This window comes from Oppia nitens, unplaced genomic scaffold, assembly GCF_028296485.1.
Source record: "Oppia nitens isolate AA-2021 unplaced genomic scaffold, nextdenovo-longstitch-racon4-pilon3 scaffold6_pilon_pilon_pilon, whole genome shotgun sequence".
In the NCBI taxonomy this organism is placed as follows: Eukaryota; Metazoa; Arthropoda; class Arachnida; order Sarcoptiformes; family Oppiidae; genus Oppia; species Oppia nitens.
Window position 1 is genome coordinate 3,733,056 of NW_026533250.1, and position 27,227 is coordinate 3,760,282.

The 27,227-nt window shown below is 23.1% G+C and overlaps 2 protein-coding genes across 2 annotated transcripts; one reads left to right on the top strand and one right to left on the bottom strand.

Moving 5' to 3' along the window:
* Window positions 1–2,482: 2,482 nt before the first annotated feature.
* Window positions 2,483–15,830, top strand: LOC128962699 (sodium-dependent neutral amino acid transporter B(0)AT3-like). The gene is made up of 15 exons (XM_054309101.1): window positions 2,483–2,742; window positions 2,971–3,114; window positions 5,125–5,164; window positions 5,265–5,572; window positions 9,854–10,015; window positions 11,181–11,291; window positions 11,398–11,599; window positions 11,683–11,831; window positions 12,242–12,353; window positions 12,810–12,902; window positions 13,090–13,103; window positions 13,207–13,352; window positions 13,462–13,521; window positions 13,807–13,906; window positions 15,566–15,830. The coding sequence occupies exons 1-15, from the start codon at window positions 2,563–2,565 to the stop codon at window positions 15,818–15,820; spliced, it is 2,076 nt and encodes a 691-aa protein (XP_054165076.1). The 5' UTR covers window positions 2,483–2,562; the 3' UTR covers window positions 15,821–15,830.
* A 1,113-nt stretch (window positions 15,831–16,943) lies between these two features.
* Window positions 16,944–23,952, bottom strand: LOC128963025 (protein phosphatase 1 regulatory subunit 16A-like). Its single transcript, XM_054309490.1, has 6 exons — window positions 23,625–23,952; window positions 23,315–23,385; window positions 18,737–18,882; window positions 18,439–18,667; window positions 18,234–18,359; window positions 16,944–18,158 (listed from the first exon to the last, which is right to left on the bottom strand). Exons 1-6 carry the CDS (start codon window positions 23,875–23,877, stop codon window positions 17,118–17,120), a joined length of 1,866 nt encoding a protein of 621 aa, XP_054165465.1. The 5' UTR covers window positions 23,878–23,952; the 3' UTR covers window positions 16,944–17,117.
* Between the last annotated feature and the right edge of the window lie 3,275 nt (window positions 23,953–27,227).

Genomic DNA, 27,227 nt, shown 5'->3' on the forward strand with positions numbered 1-27,227 from the left:
TATAAAATTGTTTAATACTATTACTCTATACACCATTTAACAAAAAATTTCATTTTAACATTATATTTTATTGCAATATATTTCATTAAAAAATTATTATTTTATGGATACAATTATATTAAAATAATATTAAATATTAAACTATCAATTATTTTAAATTTATGTCATACTCACTGATAATTTATATAGTAATTTATTTTTTTATGTTTTAATGAAATAATTGTATCGAAATTTATCTATTTATGAAAAAAATTGTCAAATTAAAAATTTCAATTTATTTAATTTTGTTGATATATGATAAATGTTAGAAAAATAACAATTTTAATTATTTATATAATAAATATAGTATGTTTGGTAAATTAATTAAATTAATTAGATTTTATGGTAAATTTATAATATTAAGTGTAATGGTGTGTCAGAAAAAAAGCTATTGGAAAAATATTTGAGACAAATATTTGATATCAAACAAAATTGTCAATTTTGCAAATACAGTATCTTTTATATAAACATAATAACAGTCACATCAATTGTTTACATCATGAAATCATCGATTTATTCACAAAAAAAATTGTTTTTAATATCCAAAAACTATAAGTTTTGTGCAATTTTTTCATAAACAATATTAAACAGTATCTATTTTTTGATATTTTTAAAAAATTTTTATACATATATCATATAAATTCACATAAAATATAGTTTTCGATTCACTGCAAGAATATATAGAATAATATATATAAAGTTATTTTTGTTTGTTTATATTGTATTATTGTAAATATTATACATTATATTATATGAATCATATGATATAATATGACAACTAAATACAAAAACCAATATTATATTTGTCAGTAATTTTTAGCTGAGATGAACCAAATTGAATACAGAATTCAATTATTGTATATACAATAATATAAATTTCTATATATTATATTAATAATAATAATAAAAGTATGTCATATTATTAATAGAAAGTCAATAAAAGTCACGCTTGAATTATGAGTGAGTTTGGACTATAGTTTTAAAAACATGAAGTATTTAAGTGGAGAAAAAAATGATCTTATATTATAAACTCACAAAAAATATAATATATATATAAAATAGTGAAATCATTGAAAATAAAATTTTTTGTTTGATATATTTTCATGTATGCAATATATTGAGTTGTTTTTTATATTTTGATACTAACATAAAAAGTTGTGTGAAGACATAAATAAAAATAAATAATAAAAATTTTTAGTTATATTTGGACAGTGAATGGAAAAAACAGTACTGACATAAAGTTCTGGTGCCGTATGAGTATTGCATGGGATGTGATAGATGTGATCACAATGTCATCCATCACTACATCTAATGTTCAATTGTAAGCTTTCATTATAAAAGTGCATTATTTTTTTATATTTCATGTTTTTACTATATATATATATATATATATATATATATATATATATATATATATATATATTTAACGTTTGTTTTTGTTATTTTTCTGTTTATAATTTTTATTTTTTGTTTGAAGATATCAATAGAGGTAACTCTCCCTCACACTTACACACACACACACACACACACACACACACACACACACACACACACACACACACACACACACACACACACACACACACACACACACACACACAACTACACATACAATCTCTTGAGAGACGCCAAAATCACAATTTAGTGATCACTCATATATTGGATATCTAATAGACTTTTTTGCTGCCTTTTATTTATATCTTTATTTGTAGTCATGATTTTGTTTTTTCTCAATCAAAACACTATTCAATACACACAATAAAATAATTGTTTTTTTTTTTGGTGGTAATGTCTGATATGTTGACACTTTAATAAGTGAGTCCACTTTCTAAACGCTTTGATTATTTGATTAGTTTTGCATCACTTAATAAAAATAATAATAATAATTTTTGGCTATATTTTTTTGGAAAAAACTTTTTAACTTAATTAATATAAACTATTTATACTCCCACTCTTTTATAGATTGATTACGTGATGGTTTGGCATTAAATGATACAAAAAAAAATTATTGGATTTTATAGAACTATTATATAGTGTGTATATAAATTTAGTGAATACTAATATATCTAAATAAATATTCAATCAGTTTATATATGATCTAATAATAAAGATATTAGTTGTGTAGCAAATATTGATTGATGTATAGATTTTTGGATTAATGTGTGTTTTCAATATATAAATATATAAATTTGTATAAACATTGTTGTTATTTTCAATAGTAATAAGACTTCGATCAATTTTATTAATATTATATTATATCTCAATATATATATCTTTATATAGTAATAATATGTAGAAATGAGAACAATTATTTGTTGTAAAACTAATTATTAGCTTTTATTCAAAAAAATATATTAATGATAATTATCTTTAAAAAATAATAAGTGATAATTAATTTTTGAATAAACAATGAAATAAATATATTGAGAAAAGTTTAAGAAAAAGAGAGAGAGAAAAACGCTAAATACACTATAATTAAGCTTTTATTTGAGTAACAAATAAATAAATCAATTGATTAACACAATGCATAATATTGTGCGGAGACAACAATCGCGTAGTGAACTCCCAATCGGCGAAAAATTGGAGTTAAGGGAACTGAAGGGGCGGTTGGTTATGGAAAACGGCAGACCTATGAGTTATGGCACCACTAATGTCGCCTTTGAAGACGATGACGATAGCACTAGCATTGACAGCAATATAACTGTAAGTCTTATAATGTCTTTATGTAATCACTTTTATGGTCTCTCTCTCTCTCTCTCTCTCTCTCTCTCTCTCTCTCTCTTTCTTTCTTTCTTTTTCTGTTTTCTCTACTTTTTTCTGCTTTCACACCAAAAGTCTTATTGTTGTTATTGTGATTCATTGACTTTTTTGAACTGAAAATCTTCTATCTATTCATTCATTATATTTATTTTTTACACCAAATAAAAAAAGCCTTCAAAAATAATGACTGCAGATATGGCAGTGGCCGACGATAAGGGACACTTCTTGGCCGATCCTGAAGACGGCCGGGAGTCGTGGGACAGCAAACTGCAGTTTATGTTGGCCACCATCGGATACGCGGTCGGACTCGGAAATGTAAATTTCTGGTGACTTTTTGTTATTTGTTGAACAAAATTATTGATCAAAAAATATTTTATTTGTATTTTTCATTTAATCGCTCATTTTTTATAACATAACTTTTACTGAAAAAAACTATTCAATAAAAAGACATTTTAAAATAACAAAAAACTTAATTATGTTTTTTTTTGTTATTTTACGAAACAATTATTGTTATCTTTATTGTGATTAACATTTAATGATTGAGATTTTATAGTCACTTAAATGTATTATTTTTTGAAAATGTATAATTGAAAGATATTATGTTATTTGAAGTGTAGCAAAATGAGGAAACTTTTTTTTATTGAAATTTATATTTGTATATAACATATAAAAAACTAATAATAATTTTTAGTAAAATTTTTTATCAATATTTTATTTTCAATGAAGAAAATCTTGGATTTTCTGACACTAAGACATTAATCCAAATTAAATGTTATTTCTTTCTATTTTTTCTTCTAATATTTTGCTTATATTTTTTTCTCTCAAATACTCATAACTTTCCCTTTCATTTCACATTTTACTACTAAAAAGAGCATAACTCTCAATGAAAAATAGTTTGCAAAAAAAGTTATATAAAATTTTATATATACTCTAACTATTGTATATAGTTTACGAAGAAACACAACATTTAATCGATTGACTTGACTTACAAATGTAGCAAAAAAATAATCCAGAATTTAATGAAACATTTTTGTGTTGTTTATAAGTAAATAATGATTTTTAGTTTAAAGGAAAAACAATATATTAAAACAGTTGTTGTTTACAAATTAGTGAGTTTTTCATCAAAAAAAGTCATTTAATATACTGATACTGTATTAATATATATATATATATATACAGTATATATATACTAATAGACAATATGTTTTTAACAATACATGATAAAGAATTATATAATTTATTGTTATAAAACATTAATATATTATGTAATTAAATAAATAGAGAGAAAGTTGATAATAATAATAATGTTAGAATCTATTAGTTAGAGATAACAATGGCATTCATTTTATTTATGGTGTAAATGACTATCAGATTAGACAATTCAATAAAAGTGTTTTCATCTTAGTTTCACTTCAATGAGTTAATAATCTTAAAGAAATTATATTTATTAGAAGTTATAACTCATATAAAAGGATAGATATCATAGAAACTAAAGGAATTCACTGTTAAGACAATTGTGTCACCAATCCTGTAGTGCATTAATGATATAATCGCATTATTATTATCAATATAAGTGTGTGTGTGTATGTGTGTGTATGTATGTATGTGTGTGTGTGTGTGTGTGTGTGTGTGTGTGTGTGTGTGTGTGTGTGTCTATGTGTGTTTGTGTATGTGTGTGTATGTGTGTATGTGTGTATGTGTGTATGTGTGTATGTGTGTATGTGTGTATGTGTGTATGTGTGTATGTGTGTATGTGTGTATGTGTGTATGTGTGTATGTGTGTATGTGTGTATGTGTGTATGTGTGTATGTGTGTATGTGTGTATGTGTGTATGTGTGTATGTGTGTATGTGTGTATGTGTGTATGTGTGTATGTGTGTATGTGTGTATGTGTGTATGTGTATGTGTGTATGTGTGTGTGTTTGTGTTTATCTGTCTGCAACAATGTATGAAATTGTTGAAACAGTTGACTTAAAAAACAGATATCAAATATCAGTTATCGATCGATAGCGAGAAAGATCTTGAGATTAATTATTCAGAGCTCATCTCATATCATAAATTGAGTGATATATATATTTTTTATATAAAAGTAAAGTTGCATTATATTTATAATATATATATATATATATACTGTATATTATCTTAGAGAAAAAATACAGTAAATTACATTATATTTGCATAAATAGGTTTATGTGTGAGAAAAATATTTAGTATTTTTTTTGACACAATTTTATAATATATTGTATACTAGTTATAAATTTATACTAAAAGTTTTTAGATATAATAATAATAATAACATAATATTTGATAAATATTGTGACTACAGGTCTGGCGATTCCCATATTTGGCCCAAAAGAATGGCGGAGGTATTTGTCTGAACTGTTTATCAATTAATTTTTACGACAATATTATGGCTAATAATACAGTAAATGATATAAAGATAAAAATTTTCTAATCAATTATTAGGTGCATTCCTCATACCATACTTTATAATGCTAGCCGTAGAAGGAATTCCCGTATTTTACTTGGAGTTAGCCATTGGCCAGAGATTACGTAAGGGTGCTATCGGTGCCTGGAATTTGATATCAGTCTATGCGGGCGGCATAGGTCTGGCCAGTGCTGTCGTCTCATTCAATGTGGCCCTATATTACAACACAATCATCGCTTGGTGTATATTTTATTTTTACCACAGCTTCAAAATGCCGTTACCGTGGACTGACTGTCCACCACTCAAATTAAACAACGACTCATTTGTAAAGCAACCAGAATGTGAAGTTAGTTATCCTTTTATTTTATAGTCATTTAATATACTGTACGTGTGTTTGCGCTAATGTATAGTATTATATCATTGTTTTACCTATAATTTGATCATAAAAATTATAAACGGTATAAACATGTATAAACCATTATACAAATTAATGTAAATTTTTATAAAATTCAACATTTAACCTTTAAAATTATATAATAATAATAATCATTATTTATTGATTATTAAATTAATTTATTAGATCACATTTAATTATGATTTAGTGTATAATTTTATATGACTTAATAGTTTTGTTGACATTTCAAAATTATGATATATTTTTATTTAAATACAGTACATATGCTAATGTAAATTATCATATAAATAGTGGAGTATTAACATTAATATTAATTATAATATTACTTAATTCTAAACATTAATACTATTTAATTATTTAATACTTAAATTAAATATTTATTTTCATATTAATAAAAAAAAATATTTAAATATATTAAAAATATATTAGATTTTGTAAATATAATTAAATAATAAGTATTTAATTAAATAAGTGATACATTATATTTTTAAAAATTATTTTTAGTTCATATAATGAATATAATATGGAGAATTAATATATAATAAAAACAAAACAAATATTATAAATTTAAAAATTATAAAACATTTTTTTCAATGTTTTTTAAAGAAATTATCAATGAATTAAATTGTTAAATTTATTTTATTCATATTTATTTATTCATATAATTCATTTCTCTAAACATAATATTAAATTTTAATAAAAGACGCTTTAAATTGTATTTAATAAACTTATTTTTAAAATACTTAAGATGTTAATACAATAATTTTTATTATTAATAATTTAAATAACTTATAAATATCCGATACTACTGTATAAAGATTATAGCTATTATTATTTTATTTATTGGTAAATTAATCTCAATTAATTATTATTGTATATTAATATACAGTATTATAGTGCAAATCTAACATAAAATTTATCTTTATTATCACAAAATAGCAGATCTCTGATCATTAATTGAACAATTTCATGTATTTTTAAAACACTAATTTTGTTTATTATTAATATAAATTGTTTTGTTAATAATATCAACTAATAATTTACATAAATAATTTATATATAAAAGAATATATATATATATTGAAAATTCTAATAAGCTTACAATAAGTAAATTTTTAAATTAAGTTTCTAAAAAATTTTATTAGTTATCATTTGACTTACAACTCCAATTGATACAAATAATTATTTATTAAATGTTGAAAAAACGAAACATATTATATATATATATATAGTTGTTTTGACAAAAATGTGGCATTTATTGATTTCGTCAACTTTTGATACAATAAAAGATTTTCTATTACACACAACAAAAATAAGATTATTTGACAAAAACTAAAATTTGACAAATTATACATAAGGGATATATCTAATCTAACTAATCTAAAATTAAGTGAAATACTATTAAATAACAATTTAATTTTAGAAAATTTCTCAGAGTTTCTCAGAATTTTCTATTTTTTTGTGCTAATATATCTTTTTCTCAATTACTGTAGAATTAAATATTAATCAAATTAAAACTAATTAAAATTATAAAATTAATTTTAATGCAAATGTTTTAATACTTGAATTATAATATTAAAGATAAATAACTATTCATAACTAATATCTTTTGTTGTATATGTTTATACAGTAGTATTCATTCAAATGAAGTTAATTGTTAAATCCGTCATCTGTTTCATTATACAATTTGTGACAAATTTAAGTTAAATAAATACTATATAATATTAGTGACACTATATTTACATTCCTTTTTAAAAAAAAGTCAAATTAAAAATAAATTTTATGAATATATAGTTTATTCTATTTTAAGTCTTGAAGCAAATTTTTTTTGAAATAATAAAAATGTTGTCATCTAAAAAACTTTTCGTTTAAAATCCATTTTATTTATATTACATTTACTTTAGTATACTGTATACAGTATTATACTCTAGAGAAAACATACTATACTTTAATATCATAGTTAAATTAAGCTCAATAGTAATGGTATATATAATATATAGGTATATATTAAAAATCATTAATTCAAATTCAATTCAATTAGTCAAGTTTTTTGTTAATATGAATATTCTAGTTTTATTTATATATAATTTACAATTTATATATAAGTTATAGTTAACTAATATAGTTAACAAATCACAAGAAACTATAGTATGAGTGCAAATAATAGTGCTTTTTATTATTAAGTGAAAAGCTTTTATCCCTTTTACACGCCTTTATCTATATTGTACTGTAATCTATAGAGTATAGTACAGTATATACTATAAGTAGAGTTGACAAAATAAAAGAGAAATTTCTAAAATATTAGAGAAATTTGTGTCTATAGGATCACAATATTATTAATTTCATTGTCTCGATATTTGTTATTTTAAAACACTTCATTATAACTATAAATATTAACAAATTATTATTATTATTATTTTAATTAATATTCAAAGTAAAAAACTAATTCACTTAATTACATTAAAATAAATTCAATTATAAATATAATTTTACAAAAAAAGTAAATAATTTTATAAATAAGAATCCCATTAATATACAGTACTAGTGTGTGGTATATATTATGTTTCATTAGTACAGTATTACAATAGCTATAGATATGAGGATCCCATAGTATATAATGATAAAGTAAAATTTCTATAGAAATTTGTTTCTAAGAAACTTTCTAGAAATTTTCTTAGAGAAATTTATTAGAAATTTCTATTTGCCTATCTCTAACTGTAAGTGGTCGACAACTATGATATATTGAATTATCTTACAAATTGAATAAAACTACTTAATATAATTAGTGATAAACACATAAAGTTTGTATTTTTTAAAAATATTTATTAAATAAATTATAAATTATAATTTTTATCTCAAGATTTAAGTTTTTTAAAAATTATTTAATAGTTTAGTGCAATTCTAAATAAAATACTTTTTTGTATTAAATGATTAGCAGTTTTCAGACAATTTTTAATATAGAAAAATAAATTTTTAAAATTTGAATACAAACTTAATTGTAAATCATTTATATTTTTTTTATTAAAGATGTCATAATTATGCGGATTATTGATTTCACTGAATCTCTAAAATAAAGTCTAAAATAAAGTCAACTCAAAGTGATACACAATAATTATATATAGAAACAAAAAAGATAAATATGACAAACAATGTTAGTTTACATTCAAAGATAATACTATAATTTGATTTTTTAAAATACAAGTATTATCACATATATGTCAAAAAATAAAATATTGAAAACATTGTTTTTTAGTATTTTATGTATTTTGTGTTTGAAATATTGTTTTAAGGTCTAAAAATCAGATTAAATATTACTTTTATATATATCTTATATAATATATACGGTCTGACATTGGGTGAGACTTAACCAAAGTTTGATAAATGTTATAAAAATGGTTTTATTCTTATAATGTATGTTATAGTAAATGTTAATCGATTGCAAAATATAACCAAAAATATAACTAAATTACTTATGAAAATGTTTGATTCATATAAAATTATTACATTAATTTAATTTTTGTGTAAATATTACAACAAATATTTTATTTTTTAAGACTACATTAATATATAAAAAACAAGACAAAAATAATTAATCACAAACACTATGAGTTAGTTAATACCAAATAATGCATTAATTTGATTTTCACAAAAAAAAATATGAAATAATATATAATTACTTTCTAAAGATTAATTACAAATTAAAATTAGTTAACATAATAGTAAATTAAAGCAAAATAAAAGAATTGTATTATAAAAATATAGTAATTATTTTTATGTCAAGTTTTAATCTCAATTATGATTACAATACTATTTTTTTGTTAAATCTAAATGCAATTTATATAACAAATTATATAAAGTTATATACTTTAGATAATATAAGGTTTACTTGTATACAATGAATATTCTGAATATCACTTCATCAACATTGTTATAGTATTGAAGTAATAATAATAATATTTTAAATATTATTTAGACCACTGAAAAAAAATTTAGTTTAATATATTACAAGTTTAACGATCCAATTGACATTTGCTAAATTCAATTGTTATGTCTACAAACTAATACAAAATATCATTGTTTTTGTGTTTTAGTCATTTAGTTATACTTACTTTAAGAGTTTGATTAGCAAATATCAGTAAACAAAAAACAAATGATTATTTAATTAATATTTATATATTGTTTTTGTTTTTTTGTTTTATGAAAACCCATTAGAAAAGCAGTCCGACTCAATATTTCTGGTACCGGACAACTTTGGACATCTCATCGGACATTAACGAACCGGAAAGTTTCAACATAAGTATCGCTATCTGCCTAATGATCTCCTGGTGCTTATGTTACTGTTGTATGATTAAAGGGATCGCCTCATCTGGAAAAGTATGCCAAACCAATCTGCTCTAATAAATATTAATTATATTTATATATATATATTACATAAAACTTTATTTTATAGTTTATTTACAGACAATAAAAACAAAATCAAAAAACAATTTAAAACACTATGTGTGTAGTCATTATGTTTATGCTTTAAAATAATGAGATCTACTTTTAATATATATATACATATATTCCTTACAATTCTTATAAATTCCTAATTTAATGACTATTTTATTTATAGTAAAATATCTATTTATTTACTTAATATGAATACTATTTTTTCATGACAAGCATTTCTATCAATATTTGTTATAATTTTGTTAAATATACACAACTATTATAAAATTGTTGAGCTTTTAAAAAATCAAACTTTGCTTTTAATAAAATCAATTCATATAAAGCATAATAAAAACCGAAATACAGAATATCTATAATATTTCAAACATTTTAAGAAAAAAATTTATCGCTTTTGATGTAACTATTTATCGATGATATCAACATTTATCTCAAGCCATAATACTGTCTGTGCTTATGTTATCATTAAATATTGATCCGTTCAAACATTTTTCATATAACAGTTATCGTTTACCTCACATTTTTGTATTTTATGACAATATATATGGGCCGACAAATGGGCGCTTTTATGCCTTAACCACTGCAATGGCATTGCATGCCATGAATTTGATATCAGATCATTGATTATAAAAACTAAATACAAATCAATAGGCTATTTACTAAAAGTGACATAAATTATAATTTTATTTGCCAAACATGCGGTGAACCAGAAATAAAAGCAACAATAATTTGTTATTATATCTTATTTATTATTATTAATATTAATATTGAATGCAATAAAAATAGGGAAAAATAATAGGAGAATATTTAGATAATAAATGCGATTTTAGTCAAAATTTTATATAAAAACTATTTTCAGTATACTTTGTTATGTTTTGCCCACAATTTATATATCTTTAATAATTATTTTTATATATTTCTGAAAGTAAGAACAAATTAAAAAAAAAATATAAAACATAAATTGATAATAAAAACATACTTTACTTAAATACAAATAATTACATTTTTATAAGTGATTTAAGCCATTAATGGCGATAATAATGTTATAGTGTTGAAGGGTTTGTCTAATATTGTTGTAATGGATGAACAGGTCGTGTACATCACTGCCACCTTTCCTTATTTGGTTCTCATTATCTTTTTCTTCCGCGGCATTACTCTCGATGGTATGGGAGACGGTATTAAACATCTATTTACTCCTGACGTAAGCTTAATGTCTATAAATAAAAAAACTTATTTTTAATTATAACAGTATACTGTGTTATTACGTAATACTATTTTTATTTTGTTTTTTTTGTTGTTGCAAATAGTGGTCAAAGCTATCTGATCCGGTTGTCTGGTTGGAAGCGGGAACTCAAATCTTTTTCTCGCTGGGACTGGGCTTCGGCGGTCTAATAGCGTTTGCCTCCTATAATCCGGTTCACAACAACTGCTATCGTGACGCCATATTTGTGGCGCTTACTAATTGTGGTACCTCTATGTTCGCCGGAATCGTTGTCTTCTCAGTGATGGGTAGGTTCTCCCATTTCACTACTATAAATGTCTTAAACAATTTAGTGATAAAATATTAACTTTTTAAGTTTGTTTTAATACAGGATTCAAAGCTAATCATATTCACAAACAATGTTTAGAAGAAAGAGATAGACTAATAATGGCAAATGATTTATCTGTGAATTCATTATATAATGTGACAACACTTCAACCCATTATTCCTGAATGCGATTTACAAAAGGAATTGGATAAGGCATGTCTAACATATATATATATATTATATATAGTTTCTTAATATAACTTAGACTATGTGTGTGTGTGTGTGTGTTAGTGTGTGAATGTATGTATCTATACTACAGTATTATTATAATATCATTTTCTCAGATTACTTAAACACTCAATCAATATATTTGGCAATATATAATTCTGGCAGATATTTAGTATTAATTTTCATTCATCATTAATATTTATATTATATAAGTGTAATATTGCAACATTAATGTAATAATGTAGTATATAATGTGCTAATTAATTAATTATATTTTCAAATTCATAATTTATTTATGTAATACAATTGCATGCAATATATCTATCAAATAAAACTGATATTTTATCATTTATATCAATAAGTTTGTATAGACTAACCGTGTTATCAACATATAGGGAGCCTCGGGCACAGGTCTGGCGTTTATAGTATTCACTGACGCTATCAATCAATTTCCTGGTATTTCTGCCTTTTGGTCGCTTCTCTTCTTTTCAATGCTTTTCACATTAGGTGAGAAATTTGAAGAAAAAAAACTTTTTTATCAATTTATACAAAACCTTTTTATATAAAATACCAATGGTTTAGTGCTTTTCAACAAATATTAAGATTACACCGAAAGGGATATTTTAATTTATAAGTTTTTTTTAATAAAAAAAATTACTAATAGAGTTAGAAAATTTATATACAGTCTTAAATAGATTTTTAATATAAACATTTTTTAATTGAAGCAAACATTTTAATTTTTTTAAAAGTTTTATATACACTATATATACAGTATATACGATATATTTATTTTGTGATTTTATTAAATTTAATGTTTAGTGAAACGAGATTTTCGCTATTAGTTTCTTCTATAAAAAAAACTAGTGTTTAATGATTTTTCTGTTTTGTTGTCAAAAAATCCTAACAACTAATAGTATTTTAAAAGTGATAAATGAATGGCTTGTTTTTGAAAATGATTGATAGGAATTGACTCCCAATTCGGTACATTGGAGGGAGCGGTCACATCCATAGTCGATCTCAAACTCTTCCCAAACCTGCGAAAGGAGATCCTCACAGGTCTGTCATCTGTTTGTTTGTGTCATTTGACGCACACTTTTATTTTAATAATATATTGTTATATAATATATAAACTTTATAAGTGTGTGAAATATTATTATTATTATTATTATTTCATCAAATATTTGTTTAAATCTTTGACTTATATATAAATATTTCTATTTTATTCTTCTTTTTTCAATAATAGGTGCCATATGTTTGGTATATATAAATATATATATAAATGGTTTCAATCTTTGAGTTGATTGACTTCAAGTGCTATTGTTTTTTTTCTCTCTCTCTCTCTATTAAACTACTATTTTAGATATCATTTTTTATTTCACTTATTTTTTGTAACGGCTCTGGAAATTATATTTTCACACTTTTCGATGACTTTGCCGGCAATTTCCCGTTACTTATCGTCGCTTTCTGCGAATGTATTGCCGTCTCCTATGTTTATGGACTTAAAAAGTATAAACAAAAACCATTGTTTTGTTGTTTTTGGGATATAATAAAACTATTTTTATTAATATTGTTTGCCATTTAAAATGATTTTCTCTTTCAATTTTTTATTATAAAGATTTAGTGATGAAATTGAGTTAATGACCGGCCGTCGAGTCAGTCATTGGTACTTATTTTGGTAAGTATTCACTTATTTATTATAATTTTTATTTATTATTTAAGTATAGTTTTGCTTATTGCTTGTCATCATTTTTGTCAAATTTATTTTAAATTTACGATGTATTTAAAAATTATGTCCAAAAAATTTTATACCATATGTGCAGGATATAAATTAGTTGTTGTAAATTTGCAGTCGTATTGTTTTATTATAAATAATATATTATTAAAACTAAATTGTTTTGTGCATATGTAGTATATAATTAAAATTAATTTCATTTTTTAATTGTTATCTGTTTTCTTAAAGTTGGCGATATTTATCGCCACTAGTAATGGCCACAATATTGATCGCCAGTTTCATAAAGCTATCGAAAGGTAGTGGTTATGATGCCTGGAATCCACTTACGGTAAATGATTTTTTAAATATAATTTTTAATATTTGATATCATATTTTATAAATAATTGATCAAAAATATATTTATACAATATATAGATACTTTATAGTATAGAATAGATTGCTATAAGTTTATGTTATAATTTAAAACTGAATAATAATTAATTTTGAGATCAGAATTATCCAAATCACAATCCAATCTAAATTATACAAAATATTTCACAATATATTTTATACATTATATATATATATATAACTTTATTTTAATAATATTGAATAAAAAACTAAAATATATATTAATTGTTATTATTGATTAATATACTAATATTTGTGATATCGATTCTCAGATAAAAACTCTTAGATAAAGATTCTTAAATTATCAAACATTTATTATTATAATATGAAATATTTTTGTTAATTTATTGATTGATATATGAGTCGACTAACAAATATTGTTAGTGATTAGATTTCACCAAAAAAATTAATGCCTCAATTGATTTGTTAAATTATATCATAAAATGTTTGTTTTAATAAATTCTCAATACTTAGAGTTTTCTCAATAATATTTTTGTTGCCATAACTGCATGTTTTGTAATACTAAACTTTTTTAATGTAATATAAAAATATAAAATTATAATTTTGATTAGTTATATCACTGAAAATACGTCTATTTTAATGGAATTATATATAAAATATTAAAAATACAAAAATAAGGAAGAGTTTAGAGAAATTGTATGTTAATAAATAAATAAAATTTTAATAATAATAATTTATACATCAATTATAAAGTGTATAATTTTTATTTTTTACATATAACATATACTAAGACTAAATGTTTTACTAAAATATCTAGTAATTTATTTTTTATTAAAACTTACTTTCTATATATATATATATATATATATATATATATATATATATATAAATATGTATATTAAAATGCAAAATAAATAGTAAAGTCATGTTTATTTAAATGTTTATTATATATAGCAGCATATATTATAGTAATATATTTTACTTTACTTATTGACCAAAATAATGTATAATATGTATATATATGATATAACTGACCTGGATTATTTAGTAATTTAAATTTTATGCTAATTTATGTTTTAAATGTGTATCCAAAAATATATGCTGTATTTGACACATTTATATTGAATTTATTTTCAGAAATTTAATCAATTGTTAAAAAAAAAGTTGATATTAATTCTATAAGTCTATAAGTGAAAGAAAATAGTGTCTAAAATCATAACATTGATCTCAAAAATATACTGTTTATTACTCATCTATAATTCATATTTTTAGTATATCATAATATATATAAAAGATAATACTATATGATATAATATATAAATTGATATTGTATATGATATAAAATTTTGATAAATTTTAAAAAGTATACTAAAACTCAAAAAACCTTTTAATAATAATAAAAAACAGTCCATAAAACGTTAATATTATATTCAATAAATTATATTAAATCATTAATGCATTTCGTTTTTGAAAACTATAAATATTACTATTAAGATATAGTTATTTAATAATATTTACCGGTAATTATGGGGAAAACTAATTGAAATACTCTCAATAAAATTTCTGACAAAATGTTTAATACATTATGATTTCCTAAATTAACAATAATATATATATATTTTATTCACCAATAAAGGCAATGACAGAGCATAAGGAGTGGCCGCCGTGGGCTACAGTACTCATATTTGTATTGATACTGATGTCGGTATTATGGATACCGGGAATCGCAATACTTCGTGTACTTGGAGTGCATGTATTGCCCGATGAGGAGGCGTCTTGGTTTCCGGCAGAAGAACTCAGAAAGTTTCATAAAATCATTCCCAGAAAAGTGACGCCTTTTGAACGATTCTTCTTCAATATGAAAGACGAAGAGCCCAGCGATGATGTCTGATCTACAAAAAAAAAAGACAGAAAACAACGATATATTTGTAATCAAATAAATAATATCATTGTTTTTAATTATTGTGTAAATAATATATTAATTGTAAAATAAATTTATAATTTATTGACAAATCTGCTTAACCCTGTAATCATGACTGTAATACATGTTTAAAAAAAATTATTAATTACTGTATTAATTACTATGCATACAATTATTTTAACAACTAATTGTATAGATTATTGAAGAGTTGTATGTTATTCGTCTATTAACACACACACACAATAAATAATAATTTTAAATTATATTTAAATATTATTAAAAAAAATAATTTGTGTGAAAATAGTCGAAATTAAATAAAGGAATTAAAAATAAATGTTGTTAAATAATATTATCAATACTTATCACAAAATGTATAATAGATTTTATTGATTTATAAAAAAAAATCTGTAATAAATAAATTACTTAAAAAAATAAATAAATAATTCAAATTGTATTAGCTAAGTTGCTGATTACACAAAAATACAAAATAAATTAAAATTATAATTATTATTAATGGATCTTCACATTCAACTAATACAAACAAACTTTTATGCAATTAGTTTTGAAATATAACACACAAAGAAAAATTGAAACGATTTTTCTATTTAGGAAAATCTGAAGTCAATTAAATTATTTCAGATAAATAATACCAAATTTTATTTTACTAATTATTTAATTAAATAAGTAAACCATTGTTTTTATTTATTTATACATAAATAACACTGTGCTTTTTGGAAAATTAAATTACATATTATTATATTAATGAGGCAAAAGTCCTATTAATTAAATTACAAATTAACAAAATATATCATTATATAAAATTAATAAATTTTTAGAATTAGTTAATTTATATATTAGGACTTTTCCATTAGAAATTTGCATAAAACATATATATATATACTGTATATATAATTGTTATATAAACTAGTGCATTTAATTTACAGTATTTAATTAAAAATTAACATTTTGTTTTACTAGATAGTAATTTTTTAGATATAATTTCCTAAATATCATAAAACTTATAGTTTCATCATAATAACATTAGTAATAATAATAATAATAATAATAACTAAATATTTACACATTTTTTATATTACTGTATAATAATAATAACTATCACAAGTGGTATACTGAATAAAAAATATCTTTAGTAATAGTCCATTAGGAATGTTAGTAAATTTTATAAACATGAAGTGATCCAACAAAATGAGGAAATATAATGTAATGCTTAGTAGTGTTGGAAGTGAAAGGTGTCTTCAAAATGACATCAAACGATAGTACATCCGAAACATCCTTTCTTTTGTGTTTCGCCGACAATATCGCTGGCATTTCCCTTAAATTTCCTTATGTTAGTCGTTGGTGATGGTGGGCTCTCGTAACCAAATTTATGATTCAATTGCGAGCCATTGTTGAATGAATTATTAATTTGTGGAACAGTTGTCACTGAATTACTACGATTTGGTTCAATCATGCGGTTGACCGTCGAATCAGACGATGAAGACTGAGATAGACTGTTGCGGTGTTTTTCCCGGCGCTTCTCTTTAAGATCGGCTAAAGTGCCCGAATTGTATGACGTTATGTTGTTGTTGTTGCTGTTGTTGGACGTGTTGACTGTTACGTGAATCTCAACTTTAAGTGACTCTCCAGATAGAGACCCTCGGGTCGATTCCAACTGTGATGACTGGCTTTCTGTAGAGTTGGTCAAAATGTTTAACTCTGTTTTGTTGTCCTGATCCGTATAACCCGTATTCTTAATAACAATCGCCTCCTTATTGTTGACATTATTTACAAACTGAGTCGACTGTATGTTGTTTTGTGAAGAAGCGTCTGAATCGGAATCAATAGACTTCTTGTGAGAATCGATTCTAAGCTCAATGTTATTCAAATCGATAACATTGTTCGGATCGTATCCATTGGTATGTATTGGCAAAGTGTGTTCAATTGACGGCGCCGGTGATGAGTCACTGGTGTCACCATCTTTGGCATCGGATGTCTGTTGCGTGTCGTCGTCGTCGACTTCACTCTCTTTTTGGTGACGAATACGAGCCTCTTCTCGAGCCTCTCTTTTGGCAATTTGCGACTTTTCTCTAATACTAGTCCTGCGGACTGAATGACTTCTAGTGTTCTGACTGAGCGACCTCTTCAGTCGATTTGGATGCGTAGCCTTTTTAGTCTCCAATTCATTCTTCAATTGTATTATGCGTTCTTTAAGTTCGGGATCTTCACAGATATCATAAGGTGTCTCTCCATTTTTAGTCTTGGCGTTGACATCGGAGCCATTTTGTACTAAAAGCTCTAAGACGTCGAGCTATTTAAATGAAATAAAAAGACAGTTAACCATTGAAAAAGTCATATATATATATATATATATATAATGACATACGTGTCCCCAACAGGCTGCCGCATGTATGGCCTGCCACTGATCGTTATCACATTCATCAGTTGACACGTGATTGTCTAATAAAAACTCAACAACAGTTATATATCCATTGGCAGCGGCGATGTGCAACTATTGGTGAAAAAACAAATCAATTTATTAAATATATTTATATAATCGGCAACAATATATAGTTAATAGTAACGCCTACCGGAGTGGCGCCCTGACTATCCCTATATTCGAGGTCATGACCTGAAGCGGCCAACTTTCTGAGATCTTCTAACATTTTTCGTTCATTGGTAGCACGTGTTTGGTCTATCATATCTTGAGTGATACCTCTTTTAGCCATTTCTGACTCAATAAAGTCAAGTGTCAGCTCATCCTCACAGATATCGTAAGGCATATTTCCGTCGGCATTAACTGCTAGGAGATCGGCACCCCTTTGAATAGGTATTTAGAAAAAACAGTTTAAAAATATTGTCAACTAATTTGTATTAACAATGTATTACTTGCTGATCAGGTATCTAACGAGATGTAAGTGACCACAAGTGGCCGCCGCGTGCAATGGTGTCCACTGTTCACTATCTTTTGCGTTGACATTTGCGCCAAAATCTAGTAATAGTTTCATCATATCCTCGCTATCATCAATACAGCACTAATAAAAGTGAAAGAAAGTAAAATTTATTTATTGATTATTAATAGTGATTAACAATTTAATCTTTAAATCAATAGTTGTTTGGCATTAAAATTTCTCATTTATCACTCCCGGTGTATATGCTTTTGAAAAGTCTATTTATAGATCTTAATCTAATAAATGTTTATTTTATGGCCAAATAAAACTTGTAATTAAAATAGGCTTCGAGTTTATAATACTTTTTATACACAAATAATTATAAGAGTTAGAGCTTAAAAACGTCAAATAAAGTATCAGTTTGTATATAAAAACCACAATAAATTAGAGCTTAAAATAAATCCTAAAAGTGATAATAAATATTGCATTTGTTATATCATTAGTAAATTCATTAAATTTATAAGACTATACATGTATAGTGAAAGTATTAAAATGTGTCAAACTATTGTGATGTTTATATTATAATTAACTTTATAATACCATTTATATAAATAAATACAATTACATATGTAACTATAAAATTCATTTAAATTGCATAACATATACAACATAATTATAATATATAATATAATTTAGTATTTTATAATTTAATTTACTTATACTGTAAATTATTAGTTATAATATATATAAGACTAGTTTTACTGTTTTTTATTAATTTGAAATCATAATCAAGTGAAGTGATTACTTTTTTGACGCAAATTATTAACATTTGAAGTCATCAAAGCATTTGGTCGTTTAAAATCAAATTTATTATATGAAGAGTCAAGCATTTTGCCATAACATTTGATTAATTAAGTCTATAGACTCACCTCTAAGATTAAAATCAATGACAATTATCTTCACTAATAATTTATAATTGTTTGGTCTACAGGTCTACTAAAAATAATAAATTACTAACAATTATATCTTATATTTTGACTATAATTTCGCTAATTTTTCAGTTATATTTTCGGTTAATAAGGTTTACTACTGTATTTGAAATGATTTATTCAATTTATGAGAAGCAAAGCAACCGATGATAAATTTGCTGTAAATCCAATTGAAGGCCAACTTTGAAAATTTTGTACTTTATTTTTGAATATATATTATGTCGACAAATATATGAAAAATTTAAATTGATTATTTTTCAGATAAATTCAATGTTAGTTTTAATTTATCATTCAATATACACTGCAAATTTTTTTAAAAAATAAATGATTATCAAATTATAATTTATTTTAGAAAAACATATAAACAGTTTACACTTTTTATATATTACTAATACCTGTTTGGTCATAAACTTGATAAAAAACCATTTATCAATATTATCAAATTAAACATTTTCCAAATTGATAATTTTAAAACTTTAAAATAGATACTAAAACTAATGTTTTATTATTGAATAATTAAGTTGATTAATATTTCTTTTAATACTTTTGATTTACAAGATCTTATTTATATTTTATATAAATTTAATTAAAAAAATTAATTTCCTATGTTTACCTGTATTTGAATTTATACTATTATTAAAGTTGTTATTCAAATATTTGATGTAAACATTCAAACAAAAATTAATAAAAAAAAAGGTAACCGGAGAACCACTCTATCATCAAGTTATATGAGATCTAGTTTTTAAAATCAGATGATTTTTAATAAAAATAAAAATTTAAATAAACATCAATTACATGTTACATAAATAGTAACACTTAATTAGTAAAGAAAACATTGGGCCGGAAATCTAAATTTATAATAATAATAATAATATTTATAATTTAGAGCTATTGTTGTCCCAAAATTATAAACTAATCAATTCAAATCTTGATTATGTTAAAATTTTATTTTTGTTTTTGACAACTTTTATGATATAAAAAAATTATTTCATATTTATGTTATTTAAATGCCTTAGTTTAGTATTATATAAAACTTATTATAACTATAGATATAATTTAAACATAAAATTGAGTAAATTAAATATAATTTTAAAAGATAAATGTAGTGTTTATTTCACAAATATTTTTCAAAAACTAATTTTAAAAATTACTAATAGTATTCACCAACACTAGAGTTTATTTATATGTGTGCCGTATGAATGATAGATACAGTACTAAAAATACAATTATTATGCATTTAAAATTTTTGACAATTTTGCGAAGATTTAAATATAAAAATAACTTTCAAAAATATTGACAATATATATCTTCTAATAGATGCTACATAAATCATTTACAATAAATTATTTTACTAATTAAAAAAAATTATCTTTTTAAATCTCTCTCTTTCTCTCTATTCCTATAAGTATTGAATATTGTAGTTAAAAACAATTTTTTAATAAAAAATTTATATAATATCCTGATATCAGTATTTAATTTAAAGAAAAAACTAAAACAAAATTAAATCAATATAATAAAGTAATGACAAAAAAATTGAACATAACTTTAACTAAACTCTAATCAATTTAATTTAATTCACTATTTATTTATTTATAATCCTGAATTCATATGACTGAACATTGATGAACATAATAAATATTTCAATTTATTTTTAAATATATATAAATTTACGCTTCAAATATAAACTTAAAAATTTTCAGATAACAAGATTACTTTTTAAGTCTAATTTAATTTAAATTTTATCATTTAAATTACATGTTATCATAACTATTATTTAAAGTTTATTTCGCTAAACTAATGAATTGTTTCATAGTTTGAATTTTACAAAAACATTTCGTAAAAAAATATTTTTGTAATTTACATACAATTCAAGTAATAGTTATAAAGATAAGACATGGGATGTGCTGTTGTTATTGTTGTTGTGATGGTTGGGCGCAAACTGTTTCCTCCTTTTTTATTTAATACAATTATACAGAGAATTTCAATGAAGTACACCTTCTCATAGGACTCATGGGGTGATTGGGAAAGACAACAACACATAAAAAATAGTCTAACAATCTATGAGAAAGTTATGGCAATTTAGTTATGCATGTGTTTGTGTCTCTAAACATGAGACCCCTTGCATACGGCTAGTAATAACAGGGCATTTGATTTTATGCTTAATTTAGAGATTCGTTTGCTATAATTATATAAAATTTGATTTGCATAAAATTATATGCAGTATATAAATGTGTGGTGTGTTATATATACTGTATATACAGTATAATACATTATAAAACAAAAACCATATTATTATTTATATATTATATTATAAAATAACATAATAATAATAAGTAATCTAATAGTATGCTAAAGTAATAAATACACTAAAATAATAATAATATTATTATTATATATATGATATAATAATTATTAACGAGAGTAATGATAATAACAATAACCGTTTGTTCTCAACACTTCAAATTAAATATAAAAAAATCAATTTTAGATAAATTTAATTTATTGGTGATCAATAAAAATAGTTTGTTTAAATAATTCATTTAATTTATTTAGTTAATGACATTCAAATAATTATGAATTTCAATTAACAATAGGAAGTAATGAACTCTTAAAGAAATGTTTTAGACTTAAACTACTCTTAAAGGTATCGTTTAGTAGTTGAATAAAATGCAATGTCTTTCTTATATTATGACCTCTTGGGGCACAATATATCATAGCCTTTAAGCAACAAAAAAGTATACAAATATACTAACAGTTAACATAGTTATATAAATAGGTCTCTAAACTAATAGAAATTCATTTTAACTATTTTAATGAAATATATATGATTTGATAGTTTCATAAATCGATCATTCAGTCAGTCGTTTAAATATTTTTTACAAAATTTGATGCTTTTTTCAAATTCATATCTATTTATGCTATAAGAGTTAATAGTAAGTAAAACAGTTAACACAAAAACATGAATAAACTAAATTATAAACATAATTATTACAACTTTAAAAATACAACCTAATTATGTTTGCATAATAGTTGCTTATAAAAACATTTTGAAAATTTCTCTAAATATAATAAATTATTAAAAACTATAATAATACATTAATTATTAATTTTATATGCAATTTTTTAGAAATATATCTAAAAATAATAATATATTATATTTATTATTATTATATTTAAATAATTTAAAATATTCACAAAATCATTAGCGAATAGATATGTTAATCAAAACATTTTTTGACATCAAAATCATAACTCATTATAAAATGTAACGAACTTTGTCTCATAAGCCGAAAGCAATAAAATTATTGTCAGTTTATCAGTGAAACTACTGTATATATATTTATCGTTAAAATTATTAATTTAGTAAAACATTTTTTAAGTCAACTCATCAGAAACAGGTCTAAAAACCACTGATGTTTGCACTAAAGATTAAGTGATGCCTCAAGTGAGAGATTGTGGCAAACAATGAGACTATATTTGTTTTGACACAAACTAAATATCATTGTTTAAATCAAACGGTTGTCTTAATTAACAAAAAAAAAACTCTTTAAATATTCAAAAGAAAAATGTAATAATAGGTGCCATACCTGATGTAAAGCAGTTAATCCGTCCTCATTGGTAGAATCAGAGCTCACACCTAACATCAATAACCGTCTCACTAATTAAAATTAGAGAAAAAATGTATTAAAATTTTCATATAAATGTTAAATTAAATCACTAATATCATATCAAATTACAATATCTTAATACAAAAAATAACAATTAAAAGCATCGTAAAACTAATAATAAAATTTATGAATCACTATTACTATAAAAGTAATAAAACAAATACCGATAATAAATTTATATTAATTTGTAATAAAAATATTTTTAAATGATATATTAATTGTATAATACCTTCATCGACATCATTACGAGCCGCGGCCTCTAAGAGCATAACAGATGACACAAAATGGACTTTGTATTCGGTTTTCTTGTTATTCCCGGGTTTGGCATCAGATTTGCGTCTTTTGCTGTTCAACTCCTTCTCTCTTTGTGACCATTTCTTCAATTGTTGTGTCCGTCTCTTTCGGGCCAACTTAAGCCTCTCCTGAGTACTTAGCTTTTCAAGGACCGGCATCTCGGATACCAGTTCCGAGTGTTCGGCCATTGTTTGTGTCTTTTTTTCAATTATTATTGTCTTTTATCACTTATTAATAATATTAGTTTCACTAAAATGTAGCAACAATTATAGCACTAATTATTTTTTTAATATCTAAAAACTATATAACATTTAGCATTAAATATGTTATCATTTCAGTCACCAAAACTAGTGCATAGATTTTGGAAAAAAAACTAAATAAAATAATTATATATAATATAAATGGCATTTAATTAACGGCTAATTCAATTGTCGTCAAATAATGGACTCAAATGTTTGGGACATTTGTGCTAATAATATACTTGTATATCAATTGCCATTCAAATACATGGGACGGACTTTATTGGTGACAATCAACGCACACAATATAGTGTTACCACAGTTTGTCTTATCATTTATTAAACCAATTTATAACTACTTTTATTATTATTAATAATATCAATAAAATTCATTAATGTTTAACAACACATTGAAAATCAAATCAATTAGATTTGGTTGTAAATGAGTGAATAAATATAATCAATTGATTAATACAGTGATTAGGGAATGCATTCATTAAATGATAAAATCAATTATTTAAACATAATTTTTTTAATCTTTGATATAATATTATTATTTGTTAAATATAATTATGTGTAAAAATTAGCTTTTTCAAGTGTTGAGCAAATAAAATATTTAATTTTGAAATAATTTGAGAGAAAAAACACAGTTAAATAATGTTGAGATCAAATAAAAATAAAATAAAACAGCAAAACACATATAATTATATATATATTTCTAAAAATGTAACAATAATTTAACAACAATTTAACCACATTTTAAAGGGACGGAATGCAAATACATATGACTTTTAAATAAATAACACTTTTTTGTTGTTGTAATTAATATTTCAATAAAAACCACTACTTTTTGTGTTAGGATTTGATTTTTTGTACATTAATTATGTTAGTTATTATCATATATTTATAAAAAAATAACTTTGCATTTAATAATATTTAATAAACAATTATTATTATTATTATTATATTTAATCGTCAATAGACTCATCAATTGTTATGACATTAGGTTTAGGCGGACATATCATTGCAGAGACAGAGACAATGGTTTCACACAATTCAATCAAACACTTGATTAATGAGATGTTTTGACAATTAAATAATATTTGGTTTTGTAAATAGGGATACAAAATATTTTATGAATAAAAAATATTAAAAACAAAATATCATATATTTATTAATATAATATGATATATGTGTTAAACATTTGTCATATGAAGTGAACAATCAAAACAAACGTTTGATTTAAACATTGTTTTTGTGTTACAAACACTACAAACACTGCAAACACATCACAACAACAATAACAACAAACAGCCGATTGTTTTGTGGCTTTCAATTGACATTTGATTTGACGACACTTTTTTTGATTAGTTGCTAATTGTTTGTTGATTTAATTGTAAAACAATTGTATGAAATGGTGTCCAACAAACAAACAAACAAAAACAAAGTAAGCGCTAAATCACTAAAAAATAATAATGGATTGAAATAAATGAATAAATGAATGAAATGAGTCAATCAATGCTTATATTATTGAATGCAATAATAATAATAATATCATAGGATTGGAGAGTCGGGAAAATGTGCTGCAAATTGAATGCATTGAATGGCAATAGAGAGCACACAAACACATCACACAAACACAACACTAAACTTCATTGAGTGAGACATAAGATTGAGAAATGAGAGGAAAAGGCGTTTCACACCAAAAAACATTTGCTATAATAATACTACAGTAATACCAGTTTATATCATATACAGTGTATACATACTGTACATACAGTACTACTATACTCAACATGTTTTTGCCATTCATGAAACCCCTTACAGTCTATTACTGTATTAATATTACATATATTTAAATCGTGTATATTTTGTAGGTGTGGGCTGTGTTTGTGACACAACTCATACATAAATACATTGAAACAAACAAACGCACGGCTATTATCACTGCTTACATACAGTAACGCCACAAATACCGGTATATATCTCTCATATGAATCCTAACAAAATTTTTGACAAAAAAAATAAAGCCTTAAATCTAATGCTTTTCAAAACTATGATTATATAATTGTAGTCATATATCATATATCATATTATATTCAAAAAATTAAAAAATACATGAGATTTCAAATACCTGTTGCTATTATATCAATATATATATAATACATTGTATATAAATTTATATTGTAATCGTCAGTACATATTATTAGATCAATTTGGGAGACAATCGATATGTTGAACGGCTTTTTGTTTGTTTGATGAGTTGAATGAATTTTGATTAGACATTCATTTATGTATATTTATAAAGAAAACACAAGAGTTTGTTGTCTAAGCCATCAATTGTTGTCAAAGAGAAAAGAAAAACATTTTTTTTTTTAAAGTCAAATCAAACAATAAATATTTATAATACCGTTTAATAAAACGGATTTACGTTAAAACTCCACATAAAACTCCTGAGTATTTTCAATACATTTCATTGTAAAAGTTATGTTTGATTTGAAATGAAAAGTTGTTATCACACACAACAACAACAAAATACCTGTAGTTTTGATTTTTCCCCTTATTTTTATTGTCAGATAATTGTGTTTATTAAAAACACACAATAAATCTCTACTTGTATTATATCGTAGTTAAACTTAATTGCCAAGAGGTTCACTAGAAATTATTATTTTATTTTTTAATATACAGTATATATATTTCAGATCAACTCAAGTGTCTAATGAGTGGATCTCTTTCACTGTAATTACCATTTAAAAAATAAACATTTTTTTTAGGTTAATAACAAATAATTATTTCTGAAAAATAAGCACTAATAATAATAATAATAATAATAATAATACCGTAATTATACATAACATGTATTTAAAAGCATCCGATAAAGTAATCATATATTGAAAAACTCCTTTCTTTATGGTTATTATGATAATTGTTTGACAAAAATAAAATTTCATAATAGATAAAAATGTTATTAATTTTTATTACAAAATAGTCTAAATATCTTTTCGATAATAAACTATAATAATTATAATTACTATAAATTGTTTAAATAATTATTTGTAACAATATATCATATATATTAACTAATATATCTTTATTATATTAACATTTTTGTTGTTTTAATTTTATAATAAATTAATCATAAATTATTTATTTTTTTGAAATATTACATTAATTAAAAATAAAACTTCTCTAAAACAATATTTTATTTATTTAACATTACAAACAAACTTGAAAAAATAATCTAAATGTTTTAAAAAATAATAATAATAAGTAATGTATTTGATAAGGTAACACATTAAA

What these genes read in the sequence shown, in the direction of transcription:
- LOC128962699 (XM_054309101.1), top strand. Translation starts at nt 2,563, where the DNA reads ATGCATAATATTGTGCGGAGACAACAATCGCGTAGTGAACTCCCAATC. An exon ending in GGATCGCCTCATCTGGAAAA is followed by an intron (nt 10,016 to 11,180) that starts GTATGCCAAACC and finishes ATGGATGAACAG; the next exon opens with GTCGTGTACATCACTGCCAC. An exon ending in TACAAAAGGAATTGGATAAG is followed by an intron (nt 11,832 to 12,241) that starts GCATGTCTAACA and finishes ATCAACATATAG; the next exon opens with GGAGCCTCGGGCACAGGTCT.
- LOC128963025 (XM_054309490.1), bottom strand. Translation starts at nt 23,877, where the DNA reads ATGGCCGAACACTCGGAACTGGTATCCGAGATGCCGGTCCTTGAAAAG. An exon ending in TCGTAATGATGTCGATGAAG is followed by an intron (nt 23,386 to 23,624) that starts GTATTATACAAT and finishes AATTTTAATTAG; the next exon opens with TGAGACGGTTATTGATGTTA. An exon ending in ATAGTCAGGGCGCCACTCCG is followed by an intron (nt 18,360 to 18,438) that starts GTAGGCGTTACT and finishes TTTCACCAATAG; the next exon opens with TTGCACATCGCCGCTGCCAA.